The following is a 27,835-nucleotide window of genomic DNA, read 5'->3' as shown; positions in this document are numbered from 1 at the left end:
CTTGTTGTGGAGCCTGGCAGTCTGGGTTTGTTCCCAGAAACCATTTAAGGGTGGGAGGAGAGAAATGAACCCACTGATGCCCTCGTACCCCTATTGGGTAGCATGGTATGTGACCCCGTCCAAATCATGCACACTCATTTACACACATAAAACAAAAACAATTTTCTAAAATGCAAACCATCTAATTTTACTAATATATATAAAACTTTAGGGAGAAAAAAATGGATAAAGTTTTATAAATAAAGAAAAGGAAAAAAAAAGAAGGTTAGTTCCAATTTTCATCTTTATAATCTGCCTCCTGAGTGTGTGCTATGAAACCCCACTTTACAAACTCTTTAGATACTTACGAAGATTGAACTCCAAAACTCAGGATGGAATGAAACTCAAAAGTTGAATCTCCCATTCCTTGATTAAACAAGACAGGAACTGCTGGAATCTCTCCTTACATATTAAGTGGAAAAAGAAATAAAAATCACGACTAAGGTTAGCCTAACAATCAATTATTTAGCTGTGTAAGCCATACATGATCCCCTTAGAAATGTTATTAAGCAGTAAATAATCTCCCTGAATTTCTCACACATAATACTGGGTGGTGGCTCACACCTTTAATCCCAGCACTTGGGAGGCAGAGGCAGGCGGATCTCTGTGAGTTTGAGGCCAACCTGGTCTACAGAGCAAGTTCCAGGACAGGCTCCAAAGCCACAGAGAAATCTTGTCTGGAATCCCCCCAAATAAACAAACAAGTACATAGATGCTGTGTGTTTTTCCCCCTTTAAAGACATCATATAGTGCTGCTTCATGCATTTTGGTCTCTCATCTAATAGGTAATGAGTATTTTGTCTCATCAGTAACTTTCCTTGTTTTATTTTCTTTCTTTCTTTCTTTCTTTCTTTCTTTCTTTCATTTTAAGAACTGCATTTGTAGGCAGATCTCTGACAGGTGAGCCAGCTTGGTCTACAAAGAGAGCTATTTCTAGGACAGCCAAGGCTACAGAGAGAAATCCCATCTCAAAAAAACCAAACCAAACCAAAACTGCGTTTGTATTTTATTTAGTGTGGAGTACATGTAGGTTTCTGTTCATGTGCATACATGTCACATATGTGGCACATGTGCAGTTCAGAGGTCAACTTGTGGGACTTGGTTCTCTCCTGCCACCAAGAAAGTTCCTCAAATAAAATTTTGAAGCAGGTTGTGGTGGTGCCTGTGTATAGTTCCAGTCATGAAGATGAGGCAGGAGAACTACTCAAGTCCAGGAGTTGCAGTGCAGCCTGGACAAGATTGCAAGAACCCTTCCCCAACACACAAAACCAAACAATACAAAGTGGACTTTGCCTTTATTCACTGATTTATAGCCTATAAAGATATTTCTTCACTAAATGCTGTATGCACATGATGGGGTTTATATGCATGTATGTACATATGTTCATACAGGCTCATGAGCCCACATGTCTCCCATGAGAAGGCCAGAGGAGAACATAAAGCATCTGCCTCTATCACATTCCTCCTCATTTTTAGAAACAGGATCTCTCACTGAACCTGGGGATCGCCATTTTGGCCATCAGCCTCCTAGGATCCACCTACTCCCTTGCCTGCAGCACCTGCTTTTATGTAGGTGCTGGGGACCCAAATGCAGACCCCTGCTTCCACAGCAGCACTCTAATCATGGGGTCATCTCCCTAACCCCTCTTCCCCAAACATTCTAAGTGACCTTTTAATTTTATTTTTCTAAGCATCTCTCTATAGCAACACTTGTCATTCAGCTGAAAATACATTTACACAAGGTAACAGTATTACCATATTTCTGTTATTAATATTAAGGCAATATATTACATAATAGTGTTTCCCAGTATGAAAAATGATTAAACTGAGTAAACTGAGAGCCAAAAAGTCTTGGACTCAAAATCTCTATTTCCTGATATTCAACAAATCTGTACTTTTGTTTGTTTATTTGGTTGGTTTTGGTTTTTTGAGACAGGTTTCTCTGTGGCTTTGGAGGCTGTCCTGGAACTTGCTCTTGCAGACCAGGCTGGTCTCGAACTCACAGAGATCCGCCTGCCTCTGCCTCCCAAGTGCTGGGATCAAAGCTGTGCGCCACCACCAACGCCCAGCTCAAATCTGTACTTTTAAGCCATATTTTAGCACAATACAGGGGCTATAGAGATGGCTCAGAGGTTAAGAGCACTGGCTACTCTTCCAGAGTACTCAGCTCACAACTGTTGTAATTTCAGTTCTCGAGATCAATGTCCTATTCTGGCCTCTAAGAGCACCAGACTCACAACTGCTGCATAGACAGACACATAGGCAAAACACTCATAAATATAAAATTAAATCTAAAAAATTAAACATTTAGAAACAATTTTCACACATCTAGTACAAATAGACTTCCACAAACCTTTAGCATGCTTCATCTTATAACCTGATATTCTGGCAAGAACAGTCTGTATCCACCGTGCCAAGGTCAATAGCTGAGCAAGTGCCTCTGCATTTTCACTGCAAAATAACATTTAGAAACGATTGGTTCAATAGTTACAGAGTCAACCTGCAGAGCTAAGCTTGTAGAGTCTTTCCTTGAATAAATGGATATACTAAACATCAAATTCTGTGGGTCATGGTGCCATAATCTTTAATCCTAGCACTCAGAGGAGACAGAGGCAGGCAGATTTCTATGAGTTCAAATCCAGCTTGGTCTATATAGAGTTCCAGGCCAGCAAGAGATATATAGTGAGACCTCATCTCAAAAGCTAAGTAAAAGTAAAACATTAAGTTCCTTCATATCATTAACATTATGGGAAATGTGACAAAAAAAAAATGGAGTTGACAACTATGACTAAGACACAACCATACATCTATCACTGAGAAGTAATAAAATTCCAATAAACAGAAAATACCACTTTGGTTACTCATCAACTACTAGGTGATGTCATTGACAACCTGATGCCTCTACATTCAGTCCACAGGTTTCAGGTTCTAATAATATATCCCAAGTTGATCACTTCTTTCTGTCTCTACTATCCTCCTGAAAGACCTACTGTCCCTCACATAAATACTTTGATGGCCTCTTAAGAGTTCTTTTCCCATTTACTTTTTAAATTTAATTAATTAGGGGTTTTTTTTTTTTTTTTTTCTCGAGACAGGGTTTCCCTGTGTAGCTTTGGAGCCTATCCTGGCACTCTCTCTGAGGACCAGGCTGGCTTCGAACACACAGAGATCTTCCTGCCTCTGCCTCCGAGTGCTGGGATTAAAGGCTTGCGCCACCAACACCCTTTGTTTTGATTTTTCAAGACAGGGTTTCTCTGTGTAGCCCTGGCTGTCCTAGAAACTCACTCTGAAGACCAGGTTGGTCTCGAACTCAGAAAACTGCCCGCCTCTGATTAAAGGTATGTGCCACCACCACTGACAAATTTTTGTCTTATTTTTTTACTCTGGAGCTGAAGACCAAACCCAGAGCCTTAACCCTGAACTAAATTTCCAACCCATTAGGGGCCTGTGTTCTTGTTATGACCCCATTCTAAATCTATCTTCCTCTGGAAAAAAACAACTGTTTATCCCTCACTCAGATCTCAAGGATGAGCCACCTGAAAATTCTGTGTATAGTGCCAGGCCTGGCCAGAGCCTAGGATTTCCTTAGTGTTTCTCACAGCTAAGCATCTCATACTAGATCATTGTAAGCTTCTCCTTCATGCAATGCATGACCCATAAAAGACAACTATAAGTTTATTTATTTATTCATTTATTTAATTTATATGGGGTGCTTTGTGTACATGGCCAGCTGCACAGCAGAAGAGGGCATTGGGAACTCAAGGGCTATAGTTACAGCTGGCTGTGAGCCAGCATGTGGCTGCATGTGGTTGCTGGGAAGTGAACACAGGACCAAGTCAGTGTTCCTAATCAGGGAGCTTTAATCTCCCCAACCTCTGAAAGGGTACTCTTTTTCTTTCTTTATTTTTTTTGTTTTTGTTTTGTTTTGTTTTGTTTTTCAAGACAGGGTTTCTCTGTGTAGCTTTGGACCCTATCCTGGCACTCACTCTGGAAACAAGGCTGGCCTCGAACTCACAGAGATCCGCCTGCCTCTGCCTCTGCCTCCCGAGTGCTGGGATTAAAGGCATGCGCCACCAATGCCTGGTGAAAGGGTACTCTTGAAAGAAGTAAAATATAAAATGAACTGTGCCAAATTTGAATACCTACCAAAATTTGACCTAAGAAATCTTTCTGAATCTCTAAAACTAAAGTGTATTATGACTAGTCATGACTTGAAAAAAAAAAAAAAAACTAACATGAGCTTTAGAAAAAAAAACTTTTGTATACATGATGTGTGTGTATGTGTAAGTATTCATATGTGTAAGTACAGGTGTGTGCATGTCACAATACATATATAGATATCAGAAGACAACCTTCACTATTGGTTCTTGCTACTAACTTGTTTGGGATAATCTCTTTGTTGCTTGCTAATGCTAGCTGGCCCACAGACTTCCAGAGTTTCTCCTATACCAGCCCTCATCTCTTCACAGAAGGCTGGGGTGACAGATATGTGCTAAAAAGACTAGTTTTTGACATGAGTTCTAGAGATTTGAACTCACATCCTCTACTTGCACAGTAAGCAACTGAAGCATCTCCCCAGACCAGTTTTTGATAAATTTATTATATAATGTTTTATATCAAAATGTTAGTTTGGGGGCTAGAGAGATGTAGAGAGCATGTACTGTTCTTGCAGAGGACCTGAGTGTAGTTCTTGGTACCCATATTTCACAACTGCCTGCAACACCAGCTCCAGGTGATAGGACACTCACTTCTGGGCACTGAAGGCAATTTCACTCACATATGCACACACTCCAATCCGTGTGTGTGTGTGTGTGTGTGTGTGTGTGTGTGTGTGTGTGTGTGTCTGAAAATAAAAACAAATCATATATATATATAAAGTTGAGGAAGGCCGGGCGTTGGTGGCTCACTCCTTTAATCCCAGCACTCAGGAGGCAGAGGCACAGGGATCTCTGTGAGTTCGAGGCCAGCCTTGTCTCCAGAGCGAGTGCCAGGATAGGGTCCATACACAGAGAAACCCTGTCTCGGGAAAAAAAAAAAAAAAAGAAAGAAAAAGAAAAAGAAAGAAAGAAAAGAAAAGAAAGTTGAGGAAGTCAGTTGCTGAGCATTCCTTTAAAATTTTAGAGAGCAATTAGATAAGTATTTACTTTGGGAAATTGCCCTGTATAAAAAGCTTATGTAGGGAACAAAAAGTTGGAAGAGGCTGGGCGTGGTGGTATATGCCTTTAATCTCAGCACTCAGGAAGCTGAGGCAAGAGATTCATGAGCTCAAGATAGCCTAGACTGCACAGAAAAGCCTTGTCTCAAAAATCCCAAACCAAACAAATAAGCAAACATCTCTTCCCACCCTCAGAAGTTAGAAGTGAGGTCTGGGTTCAGATCCTGAATCTCTCTTGGAACAAGCAAAAGCCACTCATAGCCTCTATCCAATTCTTTATGTTTAAATGGAAATAACAGTATCAATTTCAGTAGATTACCGAGAGAATTAAATAAAACATGACAACTGCATGGCACATTGTCCAGAGCTTATCAATTATTCAATAAATGAAGTACAAATCTTTCTGACACTTCCTTGTTCCCATAAGATGACATTACATGTCCCAATATGATGAATAAGAAAATTCCCAAGCTGGGTTTTCAATGACTTAGAATAGTAGATAGAGGTAAAGCGACTACTTCTTGACTCTGTTTGCTGAACATACCACTTTCATATAACTTTGTTGTAAAGAACATAAACTCTGTGGTGCCTTATACGTGCTAGGGAGGTACCCAACACTGAGTGACAGTAAAACCATTTCATTGGAGGAACAGAATTATCATTACAAATTTACTGATTTTGAAATAATTTAAGAATAACTTTTGTTTTTTCTGAGACAGGTCTCACTATCTAGCTTTTGTTAGGCTGTAACTTTCCACATAGACTAGGCTGATCTCAAACTCAGAGATCTTTTTGCCTCAGTCTCCTACGTACTTGCATTAAAGATGTATACCACCATTCCTAGCTAAGACAATAATATTGTTATTATCAGTAAAACAATAAGAATATGGAAATATATAATGAAATGTTCTAATAATTATTAAGAACTAGTGATATCTGTTAAACTGTGTTTATGACTGTAAAAATATAAAGTTTTAAATTTTAAATGCTCACACATTATTCAAAGATATGATCAATGTAATACTTTTATTTATTTTTATCATTAACTTTTTGTACAGATCACAAATACGACTTGTATCTTTGTGGTTTTACTGCTTTGATGGTCAGTGGAAGACAAATGAATAACACACTGCTTTAAGTAAATGGGTTTTTAATCTCATCTGAAAGCAAACACAATGCAAGCTATAGAATGAGAATTGTAGCAAGTTAAAAGTTAAGGACAAAAGCTGGGGAATGGTAGACTACGCCTTTAATCCCAGCACTCAGGAGGCAGAGGCAGGTGGATCTCTGCAAATTCGAGGCCAGCCTGGTTTACAAAAGCGAGCAAGGACAGCTAGGGCTGCACAGACAAACCCTGTCTCAAAAAAAAAAACAAGAAAAAGAAAAAGGACGATGTGAAACAAGTACCTGAACAAAGGTTAACATGCACACACCTGTTGATCTTCTGAGGCTGCACAGGAATGATGGGGATGACAGTGTTGCACAGAGACTTACAGAGTGGGCACAGGTACTCTCCACTCTCCAGGTCAAACAGGTCAACATGAATGCGCTGCTGAGAGCTTAGTTGTACTGCTTCAAAATACCTGCAAAATTCAAGATGCCGGTCCACTTAGAATAACTCATGTGGCTTTGATCTACTTTAACTACAAAGGGCTAGAATTTTGGACTTAATAAGTATCTTTAGAATTTATATGCAAAAATATGTATATAATTCTAGAAGAAACAGAATTCCACTTTGGGTATGGATAAACTGGAAAACACATTACAGCAGATACAAATTTGAATACTTTGCTGAATCTTAACTTGCCCCTGCCTTAACAGCAAGTGGACATACCTGGAGACTCTCAATGGGTCATCTATGGCACTGAGGGCTTTCATTGGAAAATTATGTTTTTAATCAGATGACAAATAAGTAAACTGCATAAAAAATTATCAGAAATTACATTTTGAAATTTTTATCTTTTCTCAAGATAAAACCAGAATGTCATATTGTAAAGATACTTATTGTTTTTGTTTGTTTTGATACAGGGCTTCTCTGGGTAGTTCTGGCTATCCTAAAACTGGCTCTGCAGACCAGGCTGGCCTTGAACTCAAGAGTTCCATTGCCTCTGCCTACCCAGTGTTGGGATTATAGGTGTGCACCACCGCCTTAGTCTAAGTTTTGATAATTTAAAAATAAATATTACTGCTTCTCTTGCAAGATTAGCAGCAAATAGTGTTAGTACTGTTTAATTTGTGGAAGCAAATACATTTTCAGTGCTAGGAACCGAGCCAGGGCCGCACACTATGCATATTAAGTACATGCTATATTACCAAGCTACACTCCTAACCCTGAAAATACTAAGTTAGGAACTATATACATCAATTTCTAAGGCTTACAATGAATAAAAATATAATTAGTACCATGCAAAATGGATTAGTAATTAAAACTGCTTTAATTACTCCAGTAAGAAAAACAGAAACAAGACATGAGAAAACATGCCTCTTTGTGGCATGCAGTGAATGTCAATGTTCCTAGTCTTTCAAGAACATGTCAGAGGGAGAACTTACTTCTGCCAGCACACCGCATGCATTACATGACCACAGCTTCCTGTGTAAGTTCCATATGCCAGGTCTGGATCCATGAAGAGAGGGTCCAGGGTTTCTGGTTCAGAAAGACATGAATGAGAAGCACATACTTTCTAGAGTGTTAAGGAAGTAGAGTGGAGAAAAGGAGTGTTCAGATCTAAAATTCTAACCACAAAGTTTATTTCTTTAGAATGCCCAAGTATAACAATGACAGCAGAATATATCTTCCCAATACTAAGAAAAAAGGTGGGAAGCAGCAAGGCTATCATGTTACATTCTGGAATTTGTATGGATTAAACAACTCTATGATATTCATTTACACTGTAATTTTGAACAGTAGGCTCAAGCTGCATTATATTGGTGGTTGAAGTGGCTTTTCTATGCTTCAAAAACAAATTTGCATTTGTAATTTGAAAGAATAATGTGAATAAATGACAACTTATAAAGAAGATTTATTATTATGAGTGTTTGCCTGTATGTATATCTGTGTACCATGTACATGCCTGGTTCCTAAAGAGGCCAGAAGAGGGCATTAGGTCCTCAGGAACTACAGTTGTAGGCAGTTGCAAGCCATCATGGAGAACCCAGGTCCTTTGCAAGAGCAGTAAATGCTCTTAACTGCTGAGCCATCTCTCTAGCTACTATAAATGACAATATTAGGAGGGAGAAAAAAAGCAGAGCATGGACTTCAAATTATGATATCATTGCATCACTCATGGCCTGAGGCCGGCTGACACCTCTGTGCCACAGACCCCTCATTAATAAAATGGTATCTAACGTAAGGTTGCTGTGAGGATCGAGTAAGGATTTAATCAGTTAAGTATTAACAAATGTTAGTTTATTATCATCATCATTACTTCAAGGGAATTTAAAAAATAAAGCAAATAGCTTCTAATAAACATGTTGTGTTACCTAGTTAAAATTTTATGAAGTAAATGTTTTTCTTTTCTTTTTTTTTTCCCCCAAGTCAGGGTTTCTCTGTGTAGCTTTGTAGACAGGCTGGCCTCAAACTCACAGAGATCCACCTGCCTCTGCCTCTGGAGTGCTGGGATTAAAGGCGTGCGCCACAACACCTGAAGTAAATCTTTTTCTAATCATAAGGCAAAGAGATAAATTCACAATGTGAAACATTGGATATGATTATTAGTCTGCATTTATCAAAACAGTTATTGCTATGAAAAGGGGGACAAGGGAATAATCTACATTAAAACTAAAATAAATTTCTATTTTGCTTTGTTTTTGAGACATTGTCTCACTGTGCAGCTTAGACTAGCCTTGAACACACTATGTAGGCCAGGCCCACCTCCATCTAATAGAAGCAATCTTCTTGTCTTAGTTTTCCATGTGCTAGAATTACAAGCATGAGCCACCATGCCCAGCTAAAAGAAACTTCATCAAATTTGTTAGATCTTAGAAATATGTTTAGATCTCTGGTTAAAAAATATGCCTTGCCAGGTGGTGGTGGTGCATGCCTTTAATCCCAGCACTCAAGAGGCAAAGACAGGGATCTCTGTGGCTTTGAGGCCAGCCTGGTATAAGCTACAGAGAAACCCTATATCAGAGGGGAAAAATGCCTCCCCTCTGAGGACATTTTAAGAACAGATATAGAAATAAAGATTTTAAATATATGATATTCCTTCTTTAAAAATGATAATGGTATGATAAGTATATAACAGATTGTCCTCAGTTTTGGTAAATGAATTCAGAAATACCTAGAGATGAAGTGTTATGAGACCTGTAATCTACTTTCAAATGGTTCAGCAAGATAAAAAATAAAAGTCAAAAACAGATGGATCGAGCAATGTGACCAAGAACTACCAAAATTCAAAACTAATAAAAAAGCCAAGTAGGGGCTGGAGAGATGGCTCAGAGGTTAAGAGCACCGCTTGCTCTCCCAGAGGTCCTGAGTTCAATTCACAGCAACCACATGGTGGCTCACAACCATCTGTAATGCAATCTGGTGCCCTCTTCTGGTGTACAGATATACATGGAAGCAGAATGTTGTATACATAAGAAATTAATGAAATCTTAAAAAAAAAATCTAATTAAAAAAAAAAAAGACAAGTAGCCAAAGTGGCAAAAGTTAAGAACCTAATCTATTTCACATATGAATATGTGGTCTAACCAAACAGGACTTACATACACAACCTCACTGCTAAAACTCTTTCAATGTCTATTGTAATTCTAATCACATAGAATTAGGCAGGAAAAGAAGTGGCTGAAAGTAGATTAAGTAAGCAATACATACCCCCTGAGAGGTCTATGGGTTTGCCCCTGTGCTGGGTTAAGGCGGTGGATTTCTGGACACAGGCTGACAACACCATGGCATTGTTCTCTAGTTTCACCTCTTGTTCTTCTTGGCAAAGGATGCATGTCAGCACCTCCTTCTCAGTAAGAGCTGGGCCCCGCTTAGGACCCAGTGCAATTCTGGAGCAGTCACTGAATGCTGTAGCGCTACCAGAAGAAACAACCAGAAATGAGGTCATATGTTTTGGTCATTGTGTTTACATTTTGGTACATTTTAAGTAAACAAACAAGATTATACATAGCAATATTACTTTAAAAAATCCACCCTGAATTTTCCAGTTTTAAGCAGTTAATTTTCTAACTAAAAAATTCAGTTTATTCTAAATACATGAAGAGATACATCACAGAATAGTATGTATGTCATGATTCTATTTTATTTACTATAGCAACAAAATTGGGGCCATTTCTTTTTTTTTTAAATAACAAATATATAGTACATCTCTCAAAGAAAGTGTAAAATATAGAAAAGTATTAAGAAGAAAATAAAAAGCATTATATTGACAATGTAACCACTATTAATCTTGCTTATTTCTTCCTAGTTTGGCTTCTATTTATTTATTTTGGTCTTTTTTGGGGGGGGTCTTTTTTTTTAAGGTTTATTTATTTATTTATTAAGGTTTATATGTATATACACACTATTCTGCCTGCATGCCAAAAGAGGGCACCAGATCTCATAATGGATGGTTGTGAGCCACCATGTGGTTGCTGGGGATTGAACTCAGGACCTCTGAAAGAACAAGCCAGTGCTCTTAACCTCTGAGCTATCTCTCCAGCCCCTGTTTTCTATTTATAATATATATATTGTACAAATAACATCGTGGTATATACAAAGATTTATTCACTTAATTTGCTGCCTTACTGTTGGGTGGTGGTGGCACATGCCTTTAATCCCAGCACTTGGGAGGCCAGAGGTAGGTGGATTTCTGTGAGTTCAAGGCCAGCCTGGTCTACAAAGTGAGTTCCAGAATGGCCAGGGCTTTTACACAGAGAAACCCTGTGTTGAAAAACCAAATAAATGAATGAATGAACAAATCAATAAATAAATGCTGCTTTGCTTGTTTATACCTTTGCTAATTTGTCAGGAATTAAGATTTACTTAGAAACATTTGAAATAGGTGCCTAAGACTAATATTGCTACTATATCATAATACTTTATCTAATCCCTCTCATTAGACATTTAGGATTCTAATTCTATTTTAGTAGTTATTAAAACTACAAAAATTTAAACCTTAATAAATCTTAATGATGTAGCAATCCTTATGATCTATAGATATACTTGATAATAAAATACAAATAAAAGCAAGTGTTTATAATGGTTTGGTTGTTATGCTAGGCACTGTTTCACATACTTACATACTTTATATGTCCTGTCCCCATTCCCCCTAACCCCCCCCCACTTAATTTTTTTTTTCTGAGGAAGGGTGTCTCTGTGGCTTTGGAGGCTGTCCTGGAACTAGCTCTTGTAGACCAGGCTAGTCTCGAACTCACAGAGTTCCGCCTGTCTCTGCCTCCCAAGTGCTGGGATTAAAGGTGTGCACCACTACCGCCTGACCACACTTAATTCTTATAATAAACATGAGGTAAGGACTATAATTACCTCCATTTTTCCAGATGGAGAAACTGAGGCATAGAGGTACTCATGGATTGGTAAGTAGTAAGACCATGATTTAACTAGCCCAGGTGACTGGCAAAACTATATAAGAAGCTCCCTAAAATATGGAGCTGTAAATATAAACTGTAAATAACTCAAATGCTCATCAGTGTAAGTGAATTAAAATCATGTAGAACATCTCACAGTAACATGTAGCCCCATATCCTTAGATATACTAAGTACATATCATTAATGCAAACAGAACAAAAGGCTGAATAACCTAAAAGCACATAATTTTGTGACTACTTATATTTGCATGTAATAGTATAATAAAAAATCCTGACATATACACACAAAGCCTTTTTGTTTTTTGAGATGAAGTCTCACTTATGTGTAGCTCAGGCTAGTCTCCAACCCACTGTAGTTTGTACTAGCCTTGAAGTTTCATCTTCTCTTTTAGCCTCCTGAATGCAACGTTACGCATATAAAACTTATAACCACAAATGGCAGAAAGGGACCTAGGATTTGGTCAAGTATCCAAAGGAACTTTAGATTTACTACCTCTACCATTTGATTTTCAAAATGAAAATATAGTAATATAGCTATAATTAAAGTAGTAAATAGAAAAAGGAATTAAGGCAAAAAAATTAAGAGATTGAGAAATATGCCTTCATCAACACTGAAAATGTCTTTTGCTTTTGAAGGTTTTTGGTTTGTTTAGAGAGTTTCACAGGGTTTAGCAATGTAGCCCAGACTGACATGAAACTCACTCTGATAGGCCTTACACTTGAGGCATCTCTGCCTCTGCCTTCCAAGTGTTGAGATTACAGGCATGCACCATCATGCCTGGCCTCATTAAGAACTTGCTATTTCTTTTATAGCAAACCCTTATAATGTTAATAAAAAAAAAAAGGACAAGATATGGGAAATAATGTTTCAAGATTACAAATCAGGAAGCCAAGAAGGAGCAAAGGCCTCCACAGAAAGAGGCAAAAGATAATAGGCATTTACAAAACATAAGTCAGTAAACAACTTTATGAGACTTCATCCTTGCACTAAATAACAAACAGCAAATGTTTACTTTTCAGTTTACAGTCCTAGGGATTGAACCTAGGGCCTCACGTATGTTGAGCCAGCACTCCGCTGGCTTCACTCCTAGCCCATATGTTTTAATTTGGTGAGAATGGAACAATGTTCCATACACTAGTAGGAGTAGAAATTGACAGTCACTTGGAAAGACAATGTGAGGTTTCTGCTAAAATTTTAACCTGAGTTCATCCCTGGGACCTGATGATTCAAGGAGTGAAATGGCTCCTACAAGTTTTCCTCTGACCTCCAAATGCACACACAATAAAAAAACAAAACAAAACATGTTGTGCACCTTAAATATGCAGTAAAAATGAATACATTTAAAAACTTGAAATTCAGAGAAGAAGAATGATGTAAAGTCTACACCATAGATCTACATGTGCTAACATGAAGAAAAAAAAAAAAAAAAAAAAAAGGTATACAGAGAAAGCAAGCTCTGGAACTAAATATATGGGGGATGGAGAGATGGCTCAGCGGTGAAAACCACTGGCTGCTCTTTCAGAGGACCTAGATTCAATTCCCAGCCCCAACATGGCAGTTTACAATAACCTAGAATCCTAGTTTCAGAGGAGCTAGTACCCTCCCTGGCTTCTGTGGGTATTAGGCACACGCACGTAAACAGACATATATGCAAGCAAAACATCCATACACATAAGATAAAAACAAATAAAACATTAAGTATAAAAGAAAATATCTGGTGTGGTGGGTCATTCCTGCCATTTCAGCACTTGGGAGGCTCAGGCAGAATTGCTGCAAAATTCAAGACCACCATGGGTTAGATAGGACAACCCTGTCCCACACAAAAGAAAAACCAGTATAAATCACTTCTATTAGGTGACAGATTTATTTTCAGTCTGTAATAATTATAATAATTTCTCCCAGAAACTATAAAAACAATGTGGAGTATATGAGGTGATATGTAAATGTGTGTCTAATAATACCAATAGATAGAAAACAATGGGTTGGTTAGTATTTTCACTGTTCCCATTTTAATATCTTGGGGAAACATGATTTCAGAAGAACATTTGTTTTGTTTTACCTTTCCTCCTCCATAGTGGAGTCTTCTCTCCCTGGCATTTCTGATGTGCTATCATACATGAGCTTGTGAGTTTCAATGAAGTTTTTCTGTAAAGCAGACATCTGGGCCATGATCTTCTGGCGGTGTAGCCTAGCAGCTTCAGCTTTTCTCTTCCGTTCTGCTTTTTCTTTATCATGAGTAGTCTGAATATTAAGTAACACCAAAATTAGATAAGGGCTGATTGAATATCTCCCATTTGATGCAGCAGTTACCATACCTGATAAGGCAGACTTTAAATACAAAGTAATTAGGAGAGATAAAGAGGGCTACTACACATTAATAAAAGATTTAAAAATTATAAACATTTATGAACCAAATAGCAGAGCCTGTAACTTCATAAAACAAACACTAGAAGGCATAAAAGAATGTATGGGTTCTGATATAGCAATAGTGAGGGACTTCAATACCCAACTCTCACATGGTCTTCTAGACTCAAAATAACTAAAGAAACCCTCAGAGCTACAAGATACCATCAGCCAATGGATATGGATACACCTGACAGATAGGGACTATTTACTCTTCTAAGTGGCATCTGGAACCGTCTCCAAAACTGATCACACCATAGGCCACAAATCGGTACTTAACAAATATTAAAAAACTGAGTTAATTCTTTTTTGGTTTTTGCTGTTGTTGTTTTTCTGAGACAGGTTTTCACCGTGTATCCCTAGCTATCTTGCACCTCACTCTGTAGACCAGGCTGGCCTTGAACTCACAGAGATCTGCCTGCCTCTGCTTCCCAAGTGCTGGGATTAAAGGCATGTGCCACCAATGCTCAGCAGAATAACTTCTTTGTTATATCAGACCACAATAGAATAAAAGGAAAAAGAAAAAAAATACAAAAACAACAAAATACTTGGAAACTGAACAATACATTTTTGAATTAACAGTGGGTCATTGAAGAAACCAAAGAAAAATTAAAATTCCTAGAGTTAAATGAAAATGAGAATATAACCTCCCAGAACCTTTGGGGCACAGTCAAAGCAGTCCTAAGAACAAAGTCTAATGCTATAAATTCTTATATTAAGAAACAAAATGAAACAAAGCAAAACAAAACAAAAAACTGTGAGATTTTTTTTTTTTTTTTTCCAACGCAGGGTTTCTCTGTGGCTTTGGAGGCTGTCCTGGAACTAGCTCTTGTAGACCAGGCTGGTCTCAAACTCACAGAGATCCGACTGTCTTTGCATCCCCACGTGCTGGGATCAAAGGTGTGCACCACCATTGCCTGGAGTAAGATCTTAAATAACAACCTATGATGTACCTCAAGGCTATTGAAAAACAATACTAAGTCAATCCTAAACCCATGAGATATGAATACATTTAATAGGGAAGAAATTACTGAAATAGACACTAAATGAACAAAACATAAAATCAACTAAAGAAAGAGTTGGTTCTTTGAAAAAAGTAAATAACCCTGATAAATCCTTAGCCAATGTATCATAAAGAATGAATGTGAAGACAAAATTAGAATGAAAGGGTATTATACAACAGACTACAGTAAAATCTAGAACATCATTACAGAATAATTGGAAAATTGCATGCCAGAAAGCTGGGAAACCTAGAAGAAATGACTAAATTTCTACGTGCATATGGCCTACCAAAATTAAAACCAGAAGATAAAAATAGTAGTAAGGATCTACAAGTCCTAAAGACTTAACCCAGGACTTCTCACATGTTAGGCAAAGGATCTACCATACACTAACTTAAGTACAGTGCATGATCTTTAAGGAAAAATAGTTAATAACCTCAAGTAAGGATATTCTAATAATTTAGATTGATGTGATGGTGCACACCTTTAATTCCAGCACTTGAGGGGCAGAGGCAGGTGGATCTCTGTGAGTTCAAAGCCAGCCTGGTTTACGTAGAGAGTTCCCAGAACAGCCAGGGCTACATAGAGAGATGCTGTCTCAAAAAAATATTTTTAAATAAATTAATCAAAAACAAAAAGAATGTTCTACTAATTAAATGTTAGATAATTAATATTAGCAAAATATGCTTCAAATTATGAAAAATCATTACCTACACATTATCTAATTTTATTGAATCTAAGATGTACTATTATTTTATACTTCCTAATAAATGAATACTGCTGACTAAATTATGAAATGCAATTGACTGAGACATATCCTAATTTTAGACATGAAAATATTTTAAAATTAATATACTAGAGAATTTCTAACAGAGTTCCACTGGGCATCAAGTTCCTCTACTTTGGTAAAATATATAAATCCTTCTGAATATGTGGTTAAAGTGCAGTACAGAAACATAGGAATAAAAGATGGACAAAGCTCATATACTTTACACCAACAAGTTCCTCCTAAAGAAGAAAAGTGACTCCTTACTCAAAGTCAGAGAAGAATGTAATATTGTTACAGTGCTGTTACCTCAACATTCTTAATGGACTCCAAACCTGAAGTGGTTGCCACTACTAAACAAGATTTTTCTCTTAATCGCTTCACTGTGTCAAACATCTGTGAAAATAGATGAAACATTAAGTTTAGTTAGACTGATGAGGAAGACAAAAATCACTAACCTGATTCAGTCATCTTGTCTCTAAGTGCCTTTTAGGTAAGCTACTTAAAAAATGTATTAGAAAAACAAAATTTACAAAGTGACCCTGATGAACAACAAACAATAGTGCTGGTTAACAAGTCTCCTGGCTGTTTGTCTGGGGTAGGGTGGGGGTGCAACAAACAGACTTGTTTGTAAATTTTAATGGGAACTCTTAACTCCTAGGCTCAAGTGATTTTTCTAACTTAGCCTTCTAAATAACTGGGATCAAATAGCATTCCACCAAACCCAGTTTAAAGTCACATTTTTTATTCATGTCCTGAAAATGAAAATATACCACTATATTCTGACCTAAAAAGAAAAAACAGTCTAGTCCCTGGATATCTGACATTACTGCCTCCCTTTATGTTACAGTCATACCAGGCTTGCTCTTGGCTACTTCTGAACAGGTTCAGGACACTCCCTCTTCCCGAAATAATCTACAGTCTTACAGTCCTGGCTCTAGAATGATCCCGTTCTCAGCTCTAACTTCTGACAAAGACCTCTTCTTATTCAAGGGAACCTTATCTCATTCTTTTGGATTATCCTGATGATTGTTTTTAAATTATCTGTACTTCAACTATAGTTGTAGAGTTGTATTGCTTGGAGTCTTGAATTCAGCATGGCACACTGTAATTACTCAATGCATGCAACTGATAATAACATAATTGAAGATAGCTTTTATTATTAAAAGCACCTCCACAGAAAAAGAAAAAAAATGAATTACTACCATAAAAAAATGATTGTGATAATTGATAGTAAATGACTACAAATAGAAAGAGAACATAGTGGCTGAATTTTAGCAGCAGATAGATTTTTATATATAGTAACATATAGCATAGAGTTATACAATTATGTATAGTGAATAATATTCAATAATGAAAATAAATGACTGTCACTTTTGGACATTTTTTAAAAAAAATTATAATTAAACAATTTCTCCTTCCCACCTCCAAATCTTCCTAAATACTCCTCCCTTGCTCTTTTTCAAATTCATGGCCTCTTTTTTCATTAATTGTTGCTACATGCATACATATATGTATGTGTGTGTGTATGTATGTATATGGGTGAATACACATATATATGTTCCTAACTATTCCTAAATATAACCTGCTCAGTCTGTATAATATTACTTATATGTACTTATTATGTGTTCCCTATATCATACTGTAAACTTTTATTTAATTATTTATGGATCTGGGGTTGAATCAAGGACTCAGACGTGTTAAACACACATTCTACCACTGATCTCTACTTTCAGTCCTTACACTATTCTTTTCATGAGAATGCTCTTTCTACTTACAAAAGTAAAACAGTATGCAAAGTTATACCAGTAGCAACCTCACAGGGTTTCTCTGTGTAACAGTCCTGGCTGTACTGGAACTCACTTGTAGGCTGGCCTCAAACTCAGAGATCCTCCCTGCCTCTGCCTCCTGAGTGCTGGGGTCAAAGGTGTGTGCCACCATTGCATGGCACATCTTGTCATTTTTTTTTAGTGAGTATGTTGACTGTATCAAGGCCACATCAAGTAACAAACTATTTAGGTATACGTAAGTATATTCTGGTACTCAAGAAAGGATGAGTTGCTTAATGATGCATTTATCGAAATGTGCTCTTGTCATTAATACACATTAATACACATAAGTGTAGTAAACCAGTTTACTTTGGTAATATACCTGGAGTATCCATGTTATCATGTCCTTCTGGCCTTCTAATTGAGGGATTCCTTTGAGTTTTTCCAAAAGCATTTGTATGTTCTGAGCATTCATGGCTGAACTTCCCAATCCTTTTTTAAAATACAAAAGTATATTAAAAGAAAATTATCTTCATAATTTTGTACTAATTATAATTCTTAGTGCCTACCAATCACATGATAATTGAGGTTTGCCAGCCAGTCCCTTTACTCCTTAATTATTTACACATTTATTTATTTGTTTTTTATTTATGTTTCTTCAGGCAGGGCTTCTCTGTGTAACCTTGGCTATCCTGGAACTCCTTTTGTAGACCAGGTTGGACTGGAACTCATTGGTTCACCTGCCTCTGCCTCCCAAGTGCTGGGTATAAAGGCATGTGCCACTACCACCTTGTGTTTAATTTTTTTAAAGGAAGAATTACATGAAAATTTAAGTACTAAATTAAGTAACAGTATGAGAAAAACTGGCATAGTTTAAGACTCCCTCTGCATCACCCATGTGTAGTACTAAGAGCTACTCTTTCTTTGTGGCTTTGGAGCCTGTCCTGGAACTAGCACTTGAAGACCAGGCTTGTCTCAATCTCAGAGATTCAACTGCCTCTACCTCCCAAATGCTGGAACCAAAGGTGTGCACCACCACCACCCGGCTTTAAAAGCTACTCTTAATAATCTGCTCTTGCCTTTCCTCTCTTTGCTCACTGTCTATACAAAGTAATGATGAGAAGAACAACTGCAGAAATACTGAAGTGAGAGATGTTATACTCATATACAAAGAAGGCTAGTGGTATTTTCAATAATCTACAAAATTAGTGTAAATAAAAAATGTGATTACTTATGTTTAAAAGTATTGGTTTTGCAATTAATGTTTCAGGAATGCACTTTGAACAAAACTTCCTTAGCATAATAGCATTTTAATCTAAACATATCCTAGTCTTCAATATTAAAAAGGAAACATTTTCAGTCAGACATACTTCACTTCTGACATACTATAACCACACATACAGCAAAAACAACTGCAGTAGGAAATTTTTAGAAATTAGCATACTGGAAAATATTAATTAAAAAATAAACATGCTAGGCAAATAAACCATTTAAGGGCTTTCTATATTTTAAGGACTAACACATTAAAAAATGTTTAAGGTCCAAACTTTTAATTACAAGCTGGCAATTAGCTAGAAGTTTGTTGGGAAATGATGTTTTAGCATACTTGAAGCCTTATGGTAGAAATCAAACGTCACTTCTTCTTCAGGAGCTTTCTGAAGCTGCTGCTTCTCCTCCAGCAAGCCCAGTGCCAATATGTGGAATGCCTGAAGGAGGAAAACAAGGGTCTCTGAAGTGCTTCTTTAACTGGAGGTACTAATATAAATAACCCAAGAGAAAGAAAACAATAAAAAAATGGACAAAACTTATAAACAAATAGTCAACAGAAAGAGAAACTATGGATATTATAAAAAATGCCCCAAACTAAGGAGATATAGCTTAAGGTATCACTTAAAAAGTGATAAAAGGACTGGAGAGATGGCTCAGAGGTTAAGAGCACTCACTGCTCTTCTAAAGGTCCTGAGTTCAATTCCCAGCAACCACATGGTGGCTCACAACCATCCGTTATGAGATCTGGTACCCTATTCCAGTGTGCAGATATACATGGAAGCAGAATGTTGTATATATAATAAATAAACAAATAAATAAATAAATAAAATCTTTTTTAAAAAGTGATAAAAATTTGAAGTTTAGTATAAATCATGCTGCCAAGAGTGTTGAGAAGCAGTCACTGGTCATTGCACTTGTGATAAAGTAAAAACAAACTAGTTTTACATTTTTAAAAAAATCTCTGTGACAATATCAGTCAAAAATGTAAAGGAACAGAATACATGCTCAGAATTGGTATAGCAAATACACTCATTTATGCACACAAAGATGTTTGTACAAGGATGTTCACTATAAACCATGTGTGGTACACACATGTAATCTCATGTACTTAGAAGGCTGAAGTAGAGGCATCACCTGAGCCCACAAAATAAAGAACAGCCTGAGCAACATAAACAGAATCTATTACAAGCAAGGAAGCAAACGATCCATAAATGATGTTCATCTCAGTGTTCTTTGTTACAACAAAACCCCCATCCAACTCCAAAGTCTGTTAGTAAGAGAAAAGTTAAATGAGTGATAGTATACCTACATAATGAACTATGCATGCAATCAAGAATGACAGACTTTTTTGTGCTTATGCTGGTAGTTTCCAGGATATACAAAACATTAACAGTTCTTATCTCCTAAGTAAGACACTGGGAGATGCAGGAAAAAATTTAACTGGCGTTCAAATAAAGATTACAATACTGAATATAGTACTGCAAATATTTATCACTGTTACAAGTAGTGAGATACAAATAGAACATGAGCCTACAGACCAATAATAACCAACAGGGGATGTAAGGATGGAGAAAACTGAGTAGGTATATAACAAATATATAGTTGATGGGGAGGTCCTTCTGTGTATGTTCATCTTATTGATTGTTGAATAAAGTACTGTTTGGCCAATGAGGCAACAAGTTAGGCAGGACTAGGAGTCGAGGAGGATTCTGGGAAATGTAGTGAAGAAGTCTTTGATCCAGGCAGGAAGTGACATAGCAGGCAGACTCATATATAAGCAAGGAAAAGAAGGAAGTTGTCCATTTTCTCTTGCTCTTCCTCCTAGTCTCTGCTCTGGAATTGCCATGTCATCTGCCAGCAAGAGAGGGCACCAGCGGGAGGCATCCTCGATAAATCTTATAAAATATATAGATTTATGATAATTAAGAAGAAGCTAGCAGATGAGAAATCCTAGTCTTTGGCCAAGCAGCATTTGGACCTAAATTAAGTCTGTGTGTATTATTTGGGGCCCTAATTCGGTGGGCAGAACTCAGGAAGATTGGTGGATAGGGCCCACATTGCGGCAGGGCTCAGGTGGCTTTTGTGGAAAGACTTATCCTAACATATAGTTATAGTTACCATAAAGAAGCAGGATTAAGTAATTTATTAATCAGTGGTTCCAAGAAGCCAGGTATGGCTAGAAAGTATGATCCAGGCCTCAGAATGCTGAGGCAGGAGGATTGCCACAAGTTTAAGGCTAGCCTAGGCATAGGAGTTTCAGTCAACCCTGTGCTACAGTATGTGACTCTGTTTCAAAAACCAATAAATACAAAGAGTTGCAAGTGTGGCTTAGTGGTAAAGGTGTTGTCTAGTACATTCATGGTCCTGGGTTCGTTTCCCAGCACCAACCATCACCAAACCAAACAAAATAAAAAAAAAAAAAATGTCTATAAAAAGCATAATGCACCAGGCATTTGCCTTTCCACTCAGTTGGATTGCTGAGTTTGAGGTCAGCCTGGTCTACAGAGTGAGTTCCAGGACAGCCAGGGCGACATAGGCAAATGCTGTCTGGATAACGAATATATTTTAAAAAGAAAAAGAAACGAAACAAATGCATGATAAATGGAATATGGACTTATCACTAATAATAGTAGATTTCCTTTGTCCTTAAATCAGGTGAAGGGAGAAGGAGCCTTATTTGAATAGAGTTGGAGAATAATACCTAAGTTAGCATAGGAATACTTTATGTTCCAAAAGAACTCATCAACCAATGGATTCCACTTCCCAGCAGCTTTGCAGGCAAGGGCACAGCAAAAGGAGGGAGTAGAAGGTTAATTTCCCTTGCACAACACAGATGCTGACTGATGGTGGAAAAGAAGAACTGGAGAGACTTGGGAAAAGAGAAGGATCTAGGCCCTGCCTTCTATGTTTGTGCTGTTTATGCATTTTTTATAAACTTTTTTCTTTTTTTTTTAATTTATTATATACACAACATTCTGCTTCCATGTATATCTGCACACCAGAAGAGGGCACCAGATCTCATAACGGATGGTTGTGAGCCACCATGTGGTTGTTGGGAATTGAACTCAGGAACTCTGGAAGAGCAGTCAGTGCTCTTAACCTCTGAGCAATCTCTCCAGCCCTGTTTATGCATTTTTTTATTAGCTTTCTTCATTTTCTTCTACATTTCCGTGTCCATCGTTTGTTAAGTGATAGTCCATCACACTATGAACCCCAAGTTTGCATTTGTTAATTAAATAAAATTAACTTTGGGTCAGAAGGCTGCATTGGCAACTAGTTGACAGAAAGTAATCATAGAGTACCAGAAGACATCTGGGAGAGCTAGAGACACGGGAATTAGTAGGGTGGGGTTTGGAGTGGTTTGGTGAAGCAGAAGCATGGATCTTTTGGAAATGCCAGCGAGCTAATTGCAACCCAGCATCTCTGAGCTAGCAGGTTTTTTTTACACCAGCCTGCTTATCTTGAGTCTTATTTATAAATAGAAAGATTTAGTTAAAGCTACCCTCAGTGACAGCGACAGGGCGGGTGCCTGTGGGAACAGGATTTCTAGTCAGGCTATGGCCAGCTCCTAGAGAAGCAGGCCAGTAACTGTGGAGTTGTAATTGTTCATTTCTAGGCCTACCATGACAGAAGCCAGAGACTTCACAGGAGCAGGGGAAGTATAGGATAAGAAGGCCCACCTGGAGAGAAAGCTGAGGAATACCTGGAGAAGGGTCCATGGGCCAAAGAAAAGAAAGATAGACAGGTGGTGAACAGGCAAAATTGGAACCTCCAGGGCACATACAAATTTGGCACCAGCTGCCCAGCAATGGGATTCTACATGTTCAGATGTCTGATCAAGCCTTTCCAAGACCACCTAGGCTTGATGAGTCCTTCCCAGTCTCACTTCCTGACTATCCCCATACTATCCTATTTTTTTTTTTTTGAGTGTTTAAAACATAAATACTTCCCAAGGATAGAGATGTTAAAAACATGAGAATGTTATCACCAAAGACACCTGGGCCACAGTTAACCCATTTTAATGATTCCTAAGTATCATGTGCTTCTAATATGGCTCTGATTGACATTAACTGTTTTTCAGAGTCCACAAGAACTCAAAGAAAACACTGCAGGTAAACATACCATTTGAAGCATTCCTTCTGTCCACAAATTAGAATCTGTGTCTACTGCACGCTCAAATATGGTCCTGAGAATGTACATCATAATGTCACAGTCGAGAAGGTTGATTACTTTGCTGAAAGCAGGACAGAACTCAGGAGGAGGTGGCGGTGGAAGTGCTGTTAGGGAAGTAGAATAAATGGGGAAAAGAGACAAACAAGTACATTTTTATTTGAATGACCTTAGCATACATAATTGCAAATATGAAAATTGATAGTTTAAATGCAAAATAACATGTGATTTTTTTTTGCTTTAAAGCACTGAAAATATCAATGTCAAAGGAAATGTAAACTGGTATACCTGTCTCTCAAAAAAATTCTACATGCTAACAATTTAAAACACTATCATTCATGTTGGCCACATCTTAATATGTAAACACAAAGAAGCTCTTTGTATTTTCTTTAGTTGCCCCCCTCAAATCAACAAAACAAAATGTAACAACCCACAGAAAAGTAAAAATGTGTCAGTTCAGAATCTCAATGTTACCTTCATCTTTATTTTCTTGTTTCCTCCTTTTCTTCTGCATATGTTCAGCCTATTAAAGAAAAGGTAGCAACTATCATTACATACACTGCTTAGCAAGCACAAAACAAATGGAATACTGTTTGAAAACAAACAGATTGACGTATTTACTAAAGTACTTTATATACTAATTTAAAATACATTCCTCTTTCTCCACATCCTCTCCGGCATAGACGATCATTGGTGATTTTGATTTTAGCCATTCTGGCCGGTGTAAGATGGTATCTCAGAGTTGTTTTGAGCTGCATTTCCCTGATAGCTAAGGATGTTGAGCACTTTCTCAAGTGTCTTTCAGCCATTTTAGATTCCTCTGTTGAGAATTCTCTACTTAGTTCTGCACTCCACTGCACTGCATTGTTTGGTGTTTTGGAGACTAGCTTCTTGAGTTCATTGTATATTTTGGTGATCAGCCCTCCGTCAGATGTGGGGTTGGTAAATATCTTTTCCCATTCTGTGGACTGGCGTTGTGTCTTGCTGACTGGGTCCTTTGCTTTACAGAAACTTCACAGTTTCAGGAGTCCCATTTATTAATTATCGATCTCAATGTTTGTGCTACTGGTGTTATGTTCAGGAAGTGGTCTCCTCTACCAATTTGTTCGAGGGTACCACCTACCTTCTCTTCTAGGAGGTTCAGTGTGGCTGAATTTATGTTGAGGTCTTTGATGATCCATTTGGACTTAAGTTTTGTGCATAGCAATAGATATGGATCTAACTGCAATCTTCTACATGTAAGAATTCAGTTATGCCAACACCATTTGTTGAAGATGCTTTCTTTTTTCCATTTATAACTTTAGCTTCTTTGTCAAAAATCAGTTGTTCGTAGGTGTGTGGGTTAATGTCAGGGTTTTCAATTCGATTCCATTAGTCAACCTGTCTATTTTTGTGCCAATACCAAGCTGTTTTCAGGACAATAGCTCTATAATAGAGCTTGAAGTCAGAGATGGTGATGCTTCCGGAAGTTCCTTCACTGTATAGGGTTGTTTTGGCTATCCTGGGTGTTTTGTTTGTCCATATGGAAAACCCCAAGAGAAGATTGCATAGTCCCACGAAGAAGGGGATGGGGACAAGAACCCCTGACCAAAGTGGGAGCCTGGGGGTGGGGGAGGGGGGAGAGGAAGGAGGTGAGAAGGGAACAAGGGGAGGGGAGAGGAGAACAAGAGGACTGAGACAGGGGAGGCATAGAGGAAGGCAAGAAAGGAGATGCCTTGATAGGGGGAAGACAGTACAGGTTTGGAGAGAGGTCTGGCACAGGGGAAGTGTTAGGGGATCCAAAAGGATGACCCCAACTAAGAATCCAAGCAGTGATTGAGAAAATGCCTTTGATGCCCTTCCCCTATAATGAGATTGATGTCTACCTTGCTTACCAATCCTAGAGCTTCATCCAGTAGCTGTTTGAAGCAGAAACAGGCACACACAACTAAGCACTGAAACATACCCCTGAAATCCAATTGTGGAGAGGGAGGAGGGATGAGCAAAGGAGCCAAGACAGTGCTGCCGAAACCCGAAGAAACAGTTGACCTGAATTAGTGAGAGCATGGAGTCATAAAGCTGCGGAAACAGCATTGGACTGAACCAAGCCCTCTGAATGTGGGTGCCAGCTAGGAGGCCAAGACAATCTATGGGACCTCTAACAGTGGGGCCAGTCTTTAGCCATAGAGCACAAATAGACTTTGGGAGCCCATTCCCTATGGAGGGACACTATTGCAGTCTAGATATAGCAAGGAGGGCCTAGGCTCTCCCCCAAATGATATGACAGACTTTGAAGGTCCCTCGTGGAGGGCCTCACTAACCCTGGGGAGGAGTTGGAGGATGGATATGTAAATATTAGTAGTAAGTAAAGAATTTAAAAAATAAGATAAAATAAAATGTCAGTTTTGGAAAAAAAAATAAAGAAATTAGTCCCCTAGCCAGGCAGTGATGGCACACACCTTTAATCCTAGCACTTAGGAGGCAGAGGCAGGCAGATCTCTGAGTTCAAGGCCAGCCTGGTCTACAGCATGAGTTCCAGGACAGCCTCCAAAACAAAAAGAGAAACCCTGTCTTGAAAAAAAAAAAAAAAATTAGTCCCTGCCCCAAGTAGTGAGATGGCTCAGACAGTAAAGGGTGCCTGCCACCAAGTAACACTTGGGTCCCCCAGCAAAAAAAAAAAAAAAAAAAGAAAAAGAGAAAAAAAAAAAAAAAAAAAAAAAAAAAACCTCTTGGGTCTCAATTCCTGAGACCAAAGTGACAGAAGGGGTAAACAGGCTCCTGCATGTTGTCCTCTGCCATGTGTACACCCATACCCCAGTAAGTAAATGTAATAAAAACTTAAAAGAAAGAGCTGAGGCTGTTCTTTTAGTCAGAAAGGCTTCCTAGTTTCTATTCTGTACAAGGACCTATGAAACAGTAACTTTTATCTTTATTCATATTCACAGTTTAGTTATTTTATTAAAAGAACACTTCTGTGTTAGACTCCATTGCTAGTACCAAACATTGAGACTTAAAGGGCAGCCGTATCTCACTCAGCTCACACCTGGATTCAGGATCATGGAGAGGAAGCCATGGTAGAGTAGAGCATTTCCCACAATGGCAGCAAACAAGCAAGACAATGCTGGTAGCAACCAACTTTCTCCTTCCCCCACTTTTGTAAATTATTCAGCGTCAGAGAAGGTGAACAAAACCACTCGTCACCTAAACCAAGTGATCACTATGTACTGATATTCTGCAGAATAGTCACTGTTGTGAAAGACGAAGGATGGAGGGTGGGGGAGCGAGGATGAGGGAGGGGAAGAAAGAAGAAAAGGAAGGAAGGAAGGATCGATAAACAAGGGAAGCATGCGATTGTGAAATGGAAGATTCATCTTTGAACCATCTTCCCCTGTAACAACTATAAAGCACATTTTTGGTATAGTCAAGAAAATCTAAATATTGCCTATACACTAGATTGCCAATATTCTTGGATGAGTTAACATCTCTATTAATGAGAGCCATCGTGAAACTACTTTTCTGCAGATTCAGAACAGCATACAGGACTTCAGGTTTCTTACGGAAAAGGATATGTTTCCTACCTTGCTGTGCTGTGTTTTGGAATAATGGTAAAAGTATGTATTGAAGTATTTCAAGGATTCATCTTTCAGTTCATAAACTCCATGGCCTGACACACCTGGTTTCCTAAGCAACAGAAAACACACAGATAAACAGCAGGTTTTGCTTTTGTTTTGTTTTCACAATATTGAAAACAAAGTAAAAATCTAAAATCTAATCTAAAATTCAAAATTCCTAAAAAATTGTATCTTACAAATGATCAATTTAGTTGCTACTGTAATACAAAAACCATACATCGAATACAAAGTCCTGACAACAGTAACATTGTACTCAATAGTTATGAAATTCAAATAAATCTGGGAAGTTTGTTTTATGCTAGCTGGACCTGATAGTGTGCCCTACTTAGTGATGGGGGAAGTCCTTCTGTGTATATGTTTCTCTTATTGGTGGATGAATAAACACTTGTGACCAATGAGGCAGAAAGATAGGCGAGACTAGGACAAGCAGAATTCTGGGAAAGGTAGGCAGAGAAGGCCCGCCAGAACAGTTGCCATGAGGGCTGCCAAAGGAGTTAGAGGTCTGGACCCTTCTCTGGTGAGATAAGACCACGTGGAAATACTTAGATTAATAGAAATGGCTTAATGATTAAGACAGAGCTAGCCAATACAAAACCCTAGTTACTGGCCAACAGTTTCATAATATAGTGTCTATGTGTTTCTTTGGTGCTGACAAGGGCTGTGGGACCAGCTGGGATAGAAAGCTCATGTTATAGCTTAGACTCCCACACTTCTTTTATAGCCTCTGGGTTTAAAGGTGCCTGTTAAACTACAGTACATGATTTAGGATCAAATCTCAAATGGTATAGAGACACACTTCATTAATAGAAAACTTTTATAATAGCAAACTGTTATAACAATAGTGTGGAATCCTCTATCAAGCATGGTAATAAGAAAAGCACCAAACTAAGAGTATATCCTAATTGCTATGAACATTTAGCATCTTTGAGTATCTGTCCAAATCTTAAGTTAAAAATATCATTAACTGGGCTGGAGAGATGGCTCAGTGCTTATAAGCACTGCCTGCTCTTCCAAAGTTCAATTCCTAGCAACCACATGGTGGCTCACAACCATCTGTAATAAGATTTGGTGCCCTCTTCTGGCATGCAGGCATACATGCAGGCTGAACACTGTACAC

General features: G+C 38.0%; 1 protein-coding gene across 3 annotated transcripts in view; it reads right to left on the bottom strand.

Annotated features, from left to right (window-relative positions):
- The window catches only part of Ubr1 (ubiquitin protein ligase E3 component n-recognin 1), a 123,726-nt gene that overhangs the window by 33,479 nt on the left and 62,412 nt on the right, over window positions 1-27,835 (bottom strand). For all 3 annotated transcript variants that reach the window (XR_003486564.2, XM_027422093.2, XM_035447131.1), the window contains 12 exons: window positions 26,665-26,767; window positions 23,582-23,630; window positions 23,060-23,214; window positions 19,275-19,374; window positions 18,051-18,160; window positions 16,209-16,295; window positions 13,789-13,970; window positions 10,011-10,216; window positions 7,745-7,838; window positions 6,628-6,777; window positions 2,393-2,490; window positions 348-441 (listed from right to left, as the gene is read on the bottom strand). Coding sequence is in view for 2 of the 3 variants with exons in the window: in XM_027422093.2 (XP_027277894.1) it covers window positions 348-441; window positions 2,393-2,490; window positions 6,628-6,777; window positions 7,745-7,838; window positions 10,011-10,216; window positions 13,789-13,970; window positions 16,209-16,295; window positions 18,051-18,160; window positions 19,275-19,374; window positions 23,060-23,214; window positions 23,582-23,630; window positions 26,665-26,767 (1,428 nt within the window). In the remaining variant the exon portion in view is untranslated. The remainder of the gene's footprint in view (window positions 1-347; window positions 442-2,392; window positions 2,491-6,627; window positions 6,778-7,744; window positions 7,839-10,010; window positions 10,217-13,788; window positions 13,971-16,208; window positions 16,296-18,050; window positions 18,161-19,274; window positions 19,375-23,059; window positions 23,215-23,581; window positions 23,631-26,664; window positions 26,768-27,835) is intronic.

This window comes from Cricetulus griseus, chromosome 6 (assembly GCF_003668045.3).
Source record: "Cricetulus griseus strain 17A/GY chromosome 6, alternate assembly CriGri-PICRH-1.0, whole genome shotgun sequence".
In the NCBI taxonomy this organism is placed as follows: Eukaryota; Metazoa; Chordata; class Mammalia; order Rodentia; family Cricetidae; genus Cricetulus; species Cricetulus griseus.
Note: the sequence above shows the minus strand (reverse complement) of the source record. Positions and strands in the feature narration are given on the sequence as shown.